The sequence below is a fragment of the Ceratotherium simum genome, chromosome 4 (assembly GCF_057802395.1).
Source record: "Ceratotherium simum simum isolate JZ-2026a chromosome 4, ASM5780239v1, whole genome shotgun sequence".
In the NCBI taxonomy this organism is placed as follows: domain Eukaryota; kingdom Metazoa; phylum Chordata; class Mammalia; order Perissodactyla; family Rhinocerotidae; genus Ceratotherium; species Ceratotherium simum.
The window spans coordinates 7511556-7524283 of record NC_141903.1 but is presented as its reverse complement, the minus strand read 5'-3'; the positions used below and the strand labels follow the sequence as shown (position 1 = coordinate 7524283).

Sequence of the window (12728 nt, the reverse complement as noted above, 5' to 3'; positions counted from 1 at the left end):
AGGCTCAGAGAGGTGAAGCAACTTGTCCCAGGTGCCCCCCCCCAAGTGGCAGAGCCAGGAGGTGAGCCCACATCTGTCTGCCGCTGCCCCATGGGCCTTCTCATCACCCACACTAGTGACAGGAGGAGTCAGGCCCACACAAGTCTCCAAACAGCAGTGAATCCACAGAACATTTATTTCCCCTCCAGGTAGGCCGATTGCTGGCCTTTTAAAATCAGTTCAGCCCCAGCCAATGATGTTAGCCAGCCTTGGCAGGCACCTGCGAGTGGCGGCTGTGGTCGGGTCTGCGACGCTGGCTGGGGGTGGCAGGAAGCCAGCGGCCCTGGAACATTTGCCTTGGACTCGGAAGGCAGCTGTATTGACCTCAGCGGGTGGGCGGCACAGGTGATTGAGCCGTGTTTATTCCACAGCCCGAGGCCCTTCAGGAAGGCGCCTGGGAGCAGCCAGTTCTGGCCTTACGTAACCAGACTGGCCCCAAGCTCTGCAGGCCAGTGCGTTTTCCATCCCTCCCTGGCCCCTCGGCCCCTTTGTCCTGGGCGGCACTTCAGCCCCTGGGAGCCAGTGGGCTGGGCAAGGCCTCCTGGGGCCCCGAGGGTGAGCTCACCTTGGCGCCACACCTGGGATTCACCTGGTTCTGCGCTGAGGTCACCCCCAGAGGATTGCCAGGGGGTGACATCATCCCTCAGTGATGGGCAGTGGCCTCGCCTCCCAGGTGGGAAAGGTGAGTAGCTTCAAGAGTCTCACTCTCCCAGCAATCTCGTTACTCAACAACCCTCTCAAGTTTCGAATTAAGGCTGAGGTAGAAGGGCCGGCCTGGTGGCGCAGTGGTTAAGTTCGCGTGCTCTGCTTCACCGGCCTGGGGTTCGCTGGTTTGGATCCTAGGCACAGACCTATGCACTGCTTGTCAAGCCATGCTGTGGTGGCATCCCACATACAAAATAGAGGAAGGTTGGCACAGATGTTAGCTTAGGGCCAATCTTCCTCACAAGAAAAAAAAAAAAGACTGGAATAGAAGTTGGGAGCTGAAGGCTAAGGAGGAGCATTTGGCTGTGGAGAAGTTGATTCTGCCCCCGCAGAACCTCCTGTGATCCTGTTGGCTCTCCTGCACTGGCTCGTCTGTTCTTCCTGTCCTCTGATGGGGGCCAGTGCTGTGAGGCTGCCAAGCACAGGCTCCTGTCTCCCCTCCCCACACCCTGTGGCCTCAGAGGGCCAGGCCCCCCTCATTTTCTCCCTGGACCCAGGATGCTGAGGAGGAGAGGGAGGGGAGGCAGCAGGAGCCCTGGCGAGCCTGGGGCCCGGGCAGGAGGCAGGCCTGGGGTGGGACTCCAGCTCGGCCATTTCCTGCTGTGTGAGCTTGGGGATGGGACTCACCCTCTTTGAGCCTCCTTTCCTGGTTTTGCAGTGGGGATCAGGACGTTTCACAGGGGCAGATGGGATAACGTGAATGCACACAGGCCCCGATTGGGCCTCTCCTGGCTTAGTGGGCTGGAGGTGCAGCAGTCTGAAGGCTAAGCCGCCCCTGTCGCTCTCTTGTCTCTGGGAATATCCTGGTGACCCCTACAAGGAAACAAGTCCCAGGTATCCTTTTGAGCCTGCCGTTCCTTGTTAACTGAGCTCCAGCTGCATCACACGAGGAGCTAGGGGCACGGAGACCGGCTCTTAGTAAAAGCGAGTTCCCTTGCCCTGCTCCACTCATTCTTTCCCAAAGTGGCCGTTTACAGGGCCCTCCTAGAGTCCAGTTGTTTAGAGCCGGCAATCTTCCTTTACAGCCTGTGGACGGCACCCAAGGGGCCTAATTAGTGTTTAAAATAACCACAGCCCGGCCACCTCCAGCACTGCCCTGTCACTGCCCACTAGCTCAGCCTTTAAATTCAGTTCCCTCTCCCCGTGGGGAGTTATCTGAGAATCAGGAGTGGGCTTCAGAGACAGCCATCCGACATGCACCCAGCAGCTCCTCAGGGATGTCTCCTAGACACCTCAAGCTCAGCACGGCCACGGGAACTCGGTACTATCCCTCCCCACCAGTCCCGCTCCTGTTCCAGGGGCTCCCAGCCCAACGAATGGTTCCAGAAAGAAACGTGGCTGGCCCTCTGCATGCCTCCCTCAAACTACCCCCACACCCCGTGCATCAGCGAGTCCTGCCTGCCCGGCATCCCTCCCTCCCTCCTCTCCATCCCCGCCACACCCCGTCCAGGCCGCCATCTCTCACCTGGGCTACTGCAGCAGCCTCCCATGTGCTCTCCCTAATGCACGGTGGCCCCTCCGGTCAGTCGTCCTTGAAGCAGCCAGAAGGAGCCTATTAAAGGGCAGGCCTGTCCATGCCTCTGCACTCAGGGTCAAGTGTGAAGGCCTCACCGTGGCCCCGCCCCTTCTCCGGCCGCGTCACCCACCATGCTTCCCTGTGCTTGACACTGCAGCCACAACCACCTTCTTCCAGCTCCCAGAGCCGTGCCCTCCCACTCCCAGGCGTCTGCACACACCATCCCAAGAATTCTCCCTTCCTCCTTGTCAGGGCAGCCGCCTCATCCTTCAGACCTCAGCTCCCATCTCCTCAGAGAGGTCTGCCCAGCCCACTCTCCCCAGACGTCAGTCACCCCGATAGTTTCTCTCATGACGTGCCTCAGCTTTCCATCAAAGCGGTCATCACGGTGGTGTAAGGTATTGGTTTAGGAGACGAGTGGTGTCTGTAAGCTCGATGGAGGCAGAGACCACGGCTGTCTGTTCCTCACTGTCTCTAGTACCTGACTGGCGGTCGGTGCTCGAGAAGTATTTGTTAAATAAATGCATGTTACTAACAGATCCTATTGTGGCGCCCTTGTCACCAATAGCAAGGTGTCATGGCTGTTCATGGAGCCTCCTGCCCCCAAACTGTGCCTCCCCCACAAAGATGTCCACGTCCCCGTCCTTGAAACCTGCGACTATGTTAACACACGCGGCAATAGGAGCTTGACAAATGTGATTATGTCAAGGGTCTTGGGATGGGCTGACCATCCTGGGTTACCCAGGTGGGCAGGATGAAACCACAAGAGTTTATAAGAGAATCACGAGGTCAGAGAGGAGAGAAGATGCTCTGGGGCTGGCTTTAAAGATGGAGGAGGTGGCTATGAGCTGAGGTGGCCTCTAGAAGCCAAAAAAGGCAAGAAAATGGATTCTCCCCTGGAGCCTCCAGAAAGAGTACAGCCCTGCAGACCCATTTTAGACTTCTGACCTTCAGAAGCATTAAGATAATAAATGTGTGTTGTTTTAAGCCGTTAGCTTTGTGATAATTTGTTACAGCAGCCACAGGAAACGAATATATTACTCTAGTCGTGTCTCAGACCTGGTGCCCGCCCCAGGGCTTCGTGAGAGCTGGGACATTGAAGATGAGCACCCAGGGAGTCCCCGACTTCCCAGCTGGGTGGGAAGGGAGCTCAAGAGAGGAGGGAGTAAGGTGCTGTGTGCCCGTTGGTGCCAGGCCCTGATCCCTAGTAAGGCCCACATTTCTCATTTAAGTGTTCAGACCACCCCATGAACAGTGGGTGGTGGTATCCCTATTTCACACATGGGTTCGCAGAGGGGAGTCACCTGCTCGAGTTCACATAGAAAGCGGCAGAGCCAGGACTGGAACTTGAGTCTGCCTGACACTGAAAGCTCTGCTCTCAGTGCCCGCCCTTCCCCTCCCTCTAGGTGGTAAGGCGAGCATTTGGAGAGCGCCCTCGAGGTGGGAGCCCTGCTCCCCATGCCGGAGCAGGCACAGACTTCTCTCAGATGGGGGTCCAGGTTATCTGAGCAGTGGTCACTAAGTGAAGTGGCCCTTGGCTGTCCCCTGCAGCCGGGACGGGAGCTCCCATCTCAGCGAAGGCTTCTCTACTTGTCTCCCTCAGCGTGAACGAGCTCTACGTCGATGACCCAGACAAGGACAGTGGCGGCAAAATCGACGTCAGCCTGAACATCAGTTTACCCAATTTGCACTGCGAATGTGAGTATTCCCAGCAGCCCTCTGCTCCAGCAGGACACCTCTGTAGGCAGAGCTGCATGTGCAGAAATGGCGAGATAACCAGGACAAGTGAAGCGAGCAGGGCACGCTGCAAACAACAGGTAGCATCAGATTCTCCCCACTCTTGGAGGGAGAATGTGATCAAATGTGCATGCACTTGGAGGTTTTCTGGAATAAAAAAAAAAAATCAAGAAACTGCTAACAAGGGTTGCCTCTGAAGAGGAGCCATGTTGGTGTGGGGGTCGGGGATGGCCCTTAGGTCAAGTTCCCAAGGAGCAGAGCCTGAGAGTCTCTGCACGATTTGTTGATTTGTTGAGCGAGGGCTCTCGGGAGGAGCCTGGAAGGGCGAGGGGGAAGAGAGGACAAGCAGAGGTGTAGTCTCTTCACAGCCTGATCCCACGGGGAGCTATGACGTGGGAATGACACCTCAGTGTGTCCCATCTAGCCCCAAGGGGGCCGGGCTGCTATTATCCAAATCCTTGGCTAATGGCTGCAGGGTGGTGTGTGGGGGAGCGTGGGGGTCACACAACCTCTCCAGCATCTCAAGGCAAGGAGACCTCCAGCCAGCCAAGAGCAGGCACCTGGAAAGGATGCAGCTCTGAGCTGTCAGCAGCCGTTGGGAAATTTCCTTTTTTACTTCTCACTCTATTTTGTTTGTTTTTTTCATTTGTTTCCACCAAGAGAATGAATTACTTAAAACTCATGGGAAGTTTGGTTTGGAGTCAGATTCTGGCTCCTTTGCTCACTAAAACTGCATGACCCTGATGAAGGTGACCTCTCAAAGCTTCAGTTTCCTCATTTGTGAAATGGGTGTAGTGCTGTCTAGTGCCTGAAGTTGTTGGGAGGGTCTGATGAGCTGGTTTCTAGACTTGTTAGGGGTCAAGTGGACTGGGTGTCCCCTCCTGGACTGGGGCTCTAACCATCCCTCTGCCCCAGCCTGGCACATAACCCGATGCAGGCCCTTCCTCTCCTCCCACCCCCTTCCTTCCTACCGAGAGCAGAACATTGAGTGGGTCTGCGGCCAGCGATAGGGAGAGATTCAGCCCTGTTTTTGCGTTTGGTGAGAATTACGTCACCATTTTGAATCCACAGTGGGCCCTGAGCCAAGGAACCTGTTGAAATAAGTTGGTTTTATTTTTATTTTTTCTCTTTCTCTTAGAAAAATAATTTGTCTGGCAGCTTCTCATTCAGGAGTTGGTTATGTCTCTGGAACAAGGAAATTCTTAGTCAGGCCAGAGGGCTGGGACCAGTGGGCCAGGGGAGGGAAGGGATGTGGTTCCAGGCTCCGTCCCAGCTCCGGGCCGTGGCCCAGGAGGGACCGGGCGACCTCAAGCTGCTGGCTGCACCACCCCCAGGTCCTGCTGCTCTGCCGGGCTATAACCCGAACCCAGGCGGCTCCCACTCAAGCCCCTCGCCCTGGCTTTTCTTTAAAAGAACTTCAAATTTTTACTATAGAAAAAAAAGCATGCTCATCATTGTACCTTTGGAAAATCAGAGCAGCAGAGAGAGGAGAAATCGCCCATAATTCCACCCCCCAGTGACAGCGTCGGTTAACATTTGACACCGTTCCGCCCTGTTGGCCCTCCTTTCTAAACATGGCTGAGATCATCTGCGTGTGCAATCTCATATCCTGCTTTTAAAAACAATATTTTTTGTTACACAACTAATACAGGAATACATTTTTTGTTTTTAAAAAAGATACATGTTCAAAATACAGAAATGTATAAAGAAAAAAGTAAAAGAAGTAGGTGTTCCCCAGGGTGCCATCCACCCCAGAGGAAGCTTCTGCTGGTACCCCTGTGTGTGTGTCTGTCTGTCTATCAACATCTATCACGTTTGGGTTTTTTTTTTCTTTTTACATAATTGGGACCCAATGACATGGGACCTTTCCGGGGTTTCTTGTTTTTTCTGCTAACACCTTGGCGCTGTTCTTGCGTTACTCATACTATTAGTAAAATAATAACCACAGCTGCCGTATATTTGGCTCTTACGCCGGGCCGGGCCTTGTCCTGAATCCCTTGGCTGTGTTACTGCGTTAAGACGCGAGTGTTCTAGCAGAGCGGCCAAAGGGTGTGGGCCCTGGATCGAGACTCGGTGAGTGCCAGTCCAAGCTCCGTTGTTTCCTAGCTATGAAATCTCACACAAGTTACTTAACCTCTCTGTGCCTCAGTGTCTCCCAGTATAGGATGGGTCTGATAATATTATCTTCCCCACAGGGATGTTCAGGTGGTGCATTCTTACATAAAAGGCACTTAGAAAAATGTCCAGCACGTAGTAAGTGCTGTTTTAATTTTTAAAATCCTCCCAAGTCTAGGATAGAGGAGAAAGCTGAGGCCCAGAAAACTTAGGTGATTTGCTCAAGGTCCCGCGGCTAGTAAGGGGCAGAGCCAGGAACTACAGAGGAGCCCACGCTCTTAGCCACTGCCCCGCTCTGAGCTGCCCCTCCCCACATACGGATTTAGCTCATTCCTGTACCTACTGCACAGCATCCGGAGAAGGCTGTTCCATGTTCCATTGACCCGTCCCCAGTTGACAGGCAGTTGGGTTGCTTCCAGTTGTCACGATTTCAATTAAGGTTGCCCAGAGCAGGGTTGTGCACACGTCTGGACACGTGTGTGTCTGGAGGACGGGCTCCTGGAGGTGGAACTGCTGAGTCAAATGGGGACCTGCTTGCGTTTCTTTTAAACCGAGCATTGCGGCAGCAGCATCCCCACACACTACAAACGCGTGAGTGCCCTTTGTAATAGCTGCATCACGTTCCCTTCTGCGGCCGGGCCCTCACTCACTTCCCCTTCCCTATTGAGGAACACGGGATTGTTCCCATTTTTCCCTTTTAGGGTTGGCTCCCTTAAAATTGCTTCCAGCTGCTCTTTCTCTGTATTGCAACTTTTTTTCTAGTGCCTCTTGCAGGGAAATTCCTGCATTTCCATAGTTTACAGCCGCCCTCCCCCTTACCACTTGGGCCATCTCAAAGAATGCAGTTGGCCCATTTTACAGATGGGGAAGCTGAGTCACAGTGAGGGGATGGAGAGTGACATTGGAGTCAAGGGCCAGGACTCCAGGCCCCACGTTTCCCATTTAGTGAACTAAGGAACCCACAAAAGTGCCCAGGCTCCTGGAGGGCAGGGCCTGAAGGAATAGGCGTTGAGTAAAGGAGGTGTGAATGAATGAAGGATGAATGAATGCATGACTGCTGAGCCTGTCCACCCAGTGAACCCAGAGGCTGAGATAGTTAAGTGCTGATGTTTATTAGCACTTGCCCGCACTGTGCATCAGAGCTGGTTCTGAGCATGTCTGCACATATTAACTATGTGATCCTTGTAGTCCTCTGAGGAGGGTGTAGTTATCATCACCCCCGTTTTACAGAGACAGTAACTGAGGCAGCGAAAGGTTGAGTGCCTCAGCCAAGGTTGCACAGCTGGTAAAAGGCAGGGCCAGGATTCAGACGCCCTATTTTTTTTTTCCTTTTTTTAATGAGGGCACATTGGTCTATAACATTATATAAATTTCATGTGTACATCATTATATTTTGACTTCTATGTAGATTACATTTTATTTACCACCAAAAGTCTAGTTGCCATACGTCACCATACATATGTCCCCCTTTACCCTTTATGCCCTCCCCCACCCCCTTCCCCTCTGATAACCACCAGTCTATTCTCCTTATCTGTGTTTGTTTATCTTCCATGTGAGTGAAGTCAGGCACCTTTTTAACCCTGACCCTCCGCTGCCTCCCTGCAGCCTCATTCAGCAGTCATCACCCCTGTACCCCGCAGTCCTCCATCCCTGGCCCCATTAGCTGCTGGCTCCCCAGCTCTTCTCCCCTCTCCTTTCATGCCGCAGGCGGTGGCAGGAGATGGGGACATTGTGGGCCTGCTCCCTCTTGGTCCAGCCATCGCTTTGTCGTCCTCCTCTGCTGGCTGACTTCCTCTCTGTGATTCTGGGCCCCAGACCGTGAGCTCCATGGAGTGGATGAAGGAGGGGTCCTGAGAGGAGGGGCTGGTCCCCAGCCTCCCCCCGTTTCTCTGGGGGTCTCTGACCCTCTTCGGTCCTTGGCTCCTGCAGTGGTCGGGCTCGACATACAGGATGAGATGGGCAGGCACGAAGTGGGGCACATCGACAACTCGATGAAGATCCCGCTGAACAACGGGGCAGGCTGCCGCTTCGAGGGACAGTTCAGCATCAACAAGGTACGGAGATCCTGCGGGGGCCCCTCTTACCTGCTCCCCGTCCCCTCCATCCCTTTCCTCCCTGAAACTTGGTGGGGAGCCGTGCGCCCACTTGGCCTCCCCGCAGAGTCCCCGGCAAGCTGAGAGCCAGCATCCAGGCGCCTGGCGGTTCCTCCTGAGACTCTGGGTAGGGGTTCCAGGCCCCTGAGGTGTGGAGCCCGTTCCAGGCCCCTGAGGTGTGGAGCCCCTGCTGGCTGGTTCAGGAAGGGGCTGCTCTTCTCCCCACTGGGGAAGGCAGTGTGTGGTGAGAAGGCCTTAGGATTTGCAGCCGTGAGCTCGAGTCCCAGCTCTACCCGCTCTTGGCCAGGCAGTGCCCTACAAGTCACTTGACCCATCTTAGCCTCGGTTTTTACCTCTTTACGTTGAGGGTGTGCTGATGATAATAATATAATGATACCACCCACTTCACAAGGCTTTTTTTTTTTTTTTAATTTTATTTATTTATTTATCTTTCACCCCAAAGCCCCAGTGGATAGTTGTATGTCATAGCTGCACATCCCTCTAGTTGCTGTATGTGGGACGCGGCCTCAGCGTGGCCGAAGTAGCGGTGCGTCAGTGCACACCCAGGATCCGAACCCGGGCCGCCAGCAGTGGAGCGCGCGCACTTAACCGCTAAGCCACGGGGCCGGCCCTTCACAAGGCTTGTGTGAGGATTAGATGAGCTATTACACATTCATTCATTCACAAAACTTTCATGGACCACCTTCTGTGTTGCAGGGTGGGCTGTCGGCTCTTGGGCAACGCAAGGAGTAGGTGGGCAGGGTTCCTGCGCTAGTGGAGAGAGACAGGCAGTGGACAAGCTGAAAAGCGCGTCCCTGGGCGGTAGGTGCTGTGATGAGGAGTAAAGCAGGGGAGGGCGAGGGGTGGGTTTGGAAGCACCTGGTCAGCTCCAAAGGGCCCGTCCAGTCCAGGTGCCACCATCATCTCACTGCTAGAACCAGGAACTTCAGATCTTAAGGATGCGGGTGCCGTGCGTTTGGGGGTGCCAAGGAACCCCACGGGAGACTCTTCTCAGCTCCTTTTATGTATCATCGCAGCAGAGCCTCTCAACAACCCTGTGAGGTGGCACCATTTTACAGATGAGGCAACTGAGACCCAGAGAGGTTAAGTATCTTGCCCAAGGCCACACAGCTATCCCTGTGTCCCATGCCTCCCCTTCCCAGTCCCATCCAAACTGACCCACTGGCCACTCCTGGCTTCTGCTTGCCCTCCTGTAGTCTCTACCCAGAACACCCTTCCTGCCATCTGAATCAGAGGTTGCAAACTCACTGGCCACACTCAGCCCAGAGACAAGTTACATGTGTCCTGTACAGCCAAACACGTCAGAGCCAATATCGAGAGATTGAGAGTCCAGATTTCTGGCTTTTAGAAATCAGAGGCCCTGGCCACACTGGTCCCGTGTCCCACTAGCAGCAGTGACCTGGAGCTGAGGAGCCACCACCCCTTTAGACAGGGCGTGTGTTCTCCCTTCCCACAGGCCCCAGGGGGGTCTGCAGCCTCGGCCGGGTGCTTGGGAAGACTGGACCTATCTTTCTCTCCCCTAGTCTCAGGGCTCTCCCTTTCCATGGGGTCTCTCCATGTGGTCTTTCTAGCAGGGTGGACTTCTTCTGTGACAGCTCAGGGCTCCCTTGGATGCTAAAGTAGAGAATGTCACTTCTGCCACGTTTTATGGGTTACACTGAGTCACGTGCCAGCCCAGGTTCGGGTGGGAGGGGACTACCCAAGGGCGTGGGGGCTGGGAGGCGTGGTTCATGGGGACTCTTTCTGCACATTAGCTGCCGCACAGGGTCTTCACTGTGCCCTATGACTTGGATTTTATGGTGGCTGTGATGGGGAGCCATTTGAGGGTTTTAAGGGAAGCAGTGCAAGCGGATTTATGCTTTAGAACTACACTATCCAGTACAGTAGCCACTAGCTACATTTCAGTTAATTAAAATTAAATAAAATTCAGTCTCTCCATCTCACCAGCCACATTTCAAGTGGTCAATAACCACACGTGGCTAGTGGCTACTGTATTAGTGCAGGTATAAAACATTTCCATCATCAGAGAAAGTACTGCTGGACAGCAGGATCTTAGAAAGGTCTCTCTGGCAGCTGTGTGGGGGCACCTGGACGGGGCCAGGAGCAGAGGTCACGGGCAGTGGTGGTGGCAGTGGAGTTGGAGAGGAGCGGCCGGCTGAGGGATGTGGAGTCAACAAGACTCACTGATCAGCTGGATGAGGGTGGTGAGGGCAAGAGTGGAATCAAGGAAACCTTTTAGGGTTTTGTCTTGACAACCAAGTGGTCCCATTTTCTCCATATGGAAGCTTGTGAGCTCATGGATTCTATAGTAGGTAAGGCTGGAAATCACTGGTTCTATTCTGGACGTATTTCCTTTGGGGTTCCCATTAGAGGTGTTAAATTGGGAGTTGGAGGTGTGCTTCTGGAGTTAGGAGAGAGTTCTGGGCTGGAGATGTAAATGTGGGAGTCATTGGTGAATAGGTGACGTTGGCAGTCAAAGTCTGGCTCATTGCTACTCAGAGTGGGGCCCCCGGACCAACACCGGCGTCCCCTGGGAACTGGGTAGGAATGCAGATTCTTGGGCCCCGCCCAGAGCCACTGACTCTGTCATAACAAGCCCTCCAGGGGATTCAGATGCCACTAGAGTTTGAGGGTCATTGATCTAAGCTAGATTACCTAAGGAGAGGGTGTAGGACATTGTTCTAAACCTGGGGTCCACAGACACCCAAGGAGTGAGAATTGAATTGCAAAGTGCCTGTGAACTTCGATGGGGGAAAAATGACATGTTTATTTTTACTAAATTCTCACTCAAATTTAGCATTTTCTTCCATGATGAACATAGGCAACAAACCATAGTAGCATTAGCAGCACTCCTGACTTTGCCACCAATAGAAATTGCCAATATTGACGTCCCATTAAAACTGTTGCAGATAATTTCAAGATACGTTTATATCACCACCACTTGGAAATTACAGTAATTAGTTGACCTATGACCAGGTCTTGTTCTTCACTGCATTAATAAAGAAGCATATTCAAATATTCTTTTTTATATTTTAATATCATTTCTTTCCTTTGTGATCCTCTGTATGTTATGCATTCAAAACATTTTAAGCATTTAAAACATAGGTGTCCCAGACTGGCGAAAGGTCCACGGCACCAGAAATATAAGAACCTAGGTCTCTGTCGGAATGCAGTTTGAGGACTGATTTTTGGTGCACTCCAGTGTTTAGAGGTCAGGAAATGGGGAGCGGAGTGACAAAAGGTAGGACAGGGAGCAGCCAGACAGGTAGAGGAAACCAGGCGTGGGCGGGCCCGGAATAGAAGAGAACACATCAGAGAGTAGGCCCGGTGCTGCGAGGGCAGGGCGGACCACTGACCCCGGTGTGAGGGGAAAGCCGACGACGTGGGGGAGAACGGGGCTGCTGCACAGCCGGTTCTTGGGACCCAGGCGCAGTGGAGGGTTGCCTTGGAGAGGAGGGAGGGCAGGGCTGTGGGCACAGGGCAGGGAGGTGGGTGAACTGGTGGTGGGCCAGGCTTTTGTTCTACCTCTGATACCGTCTCTCTGTCCCCACCTCTGTGCCTGGAGAGCTGCTGTTCGTCCACATGTCTGGTGGACGTGCGCCCCTTGGGAAGCCAGCCCTCCCCTTCCCGTGACCACCCCCTCTGTCATGACCCTTATGTTGCTATTATCTGTTTCACTTCTTGACTTCTTTGACCATTGCCCCCCGCCCTTGCTGATTCACTTGTACGTCATACTATTGAGTGTCTGCTGTATGCCTGGCTCCACACTTGGCACTGGGGTGCAGTGCCGAGAGAAACAGCCGTGGTCCCTGCCCTTGGTGTCCCCTATGGTCTATTACAGGGTGACAGCCAGCCCACAGGTAAACACCAGAACAAGCCAACATGTCATTCTGATGAAGCAGCCATGAGAATGAAGGGGGTGCTATGATGGAGAATAAAGGAGGGGACCCTTTATGGTGGAGACAGGATGGTAAGGGAAGGCTCCCAACCGTGGGGACCTCCCCTAGGGGATGTGATCACCTGGGTAAAAACACATGAAGCCCCAGCCAGTGAACAAGGAAGGACCAGCTTTATTCAGCACCCCAGCGTGGGGTGGGCACAGGAGACGGCCAACGCCACACACCCCCCCACCTTGGGAAACGTACCTAAGACTGCAGTCAGCGCCCCCCAGACAGGCTATGGTGGGGGCCCCCAGCTGGCTGGCTCTGGGTGAACTGAAACTTGCTCTTTGGTGTCAGACAGACCTGTGGTCAAGAATCCTGGCTGTGACGCTCGCTGGGTGGATGACTCTGGGCAATGTAGCTTCTCTGAGCCTCAGTTTCCTCATCTGTAAATGGGGGTAATAATACTGACCTCACAGGTGTGAGACAGGAACGAATTAAAATACAGATAGCACGTAACACGGTGGTGATGGACAAGCCTCAGTGCCCTTCCCAGGCCTGCCTTATCTCCAGTCAGCAGGCATGTCCATGATCTCATCAGCTGGCACCCATCCTCCCGTG

The 12728-nt window shown here is 53.8% G+C and overlaps 1 protein-coding gene across 2 annotated transcripts in view; it reads left to right on the top strand.

Annotated features, from left to right (window-relative positions):
- The window catches only part of ERGIC1 (endoplasmic reticulum-golgi intermediate compartment 1), a 106381-nt gene that overhangs the window by 63559 nt on the left and 30094 nt on the right, over window positions 1-12728 (top strand). For both annotated transcript variants that reach the window (XM_014786102.2, XM_087429410.1), the window contains exons 4-5: window positions 3864-3958; window positions 8042-8166. In XM_014786102.2, coding sequence (XP_014641588.1) covers window positions 3864-3958; window positions 8042-8166 — 220 coding nt within the window. The remainder of the gene's footprint in view (window positions 1-3863; window positions 3959-8041; window positions 8167-12728) is intronic.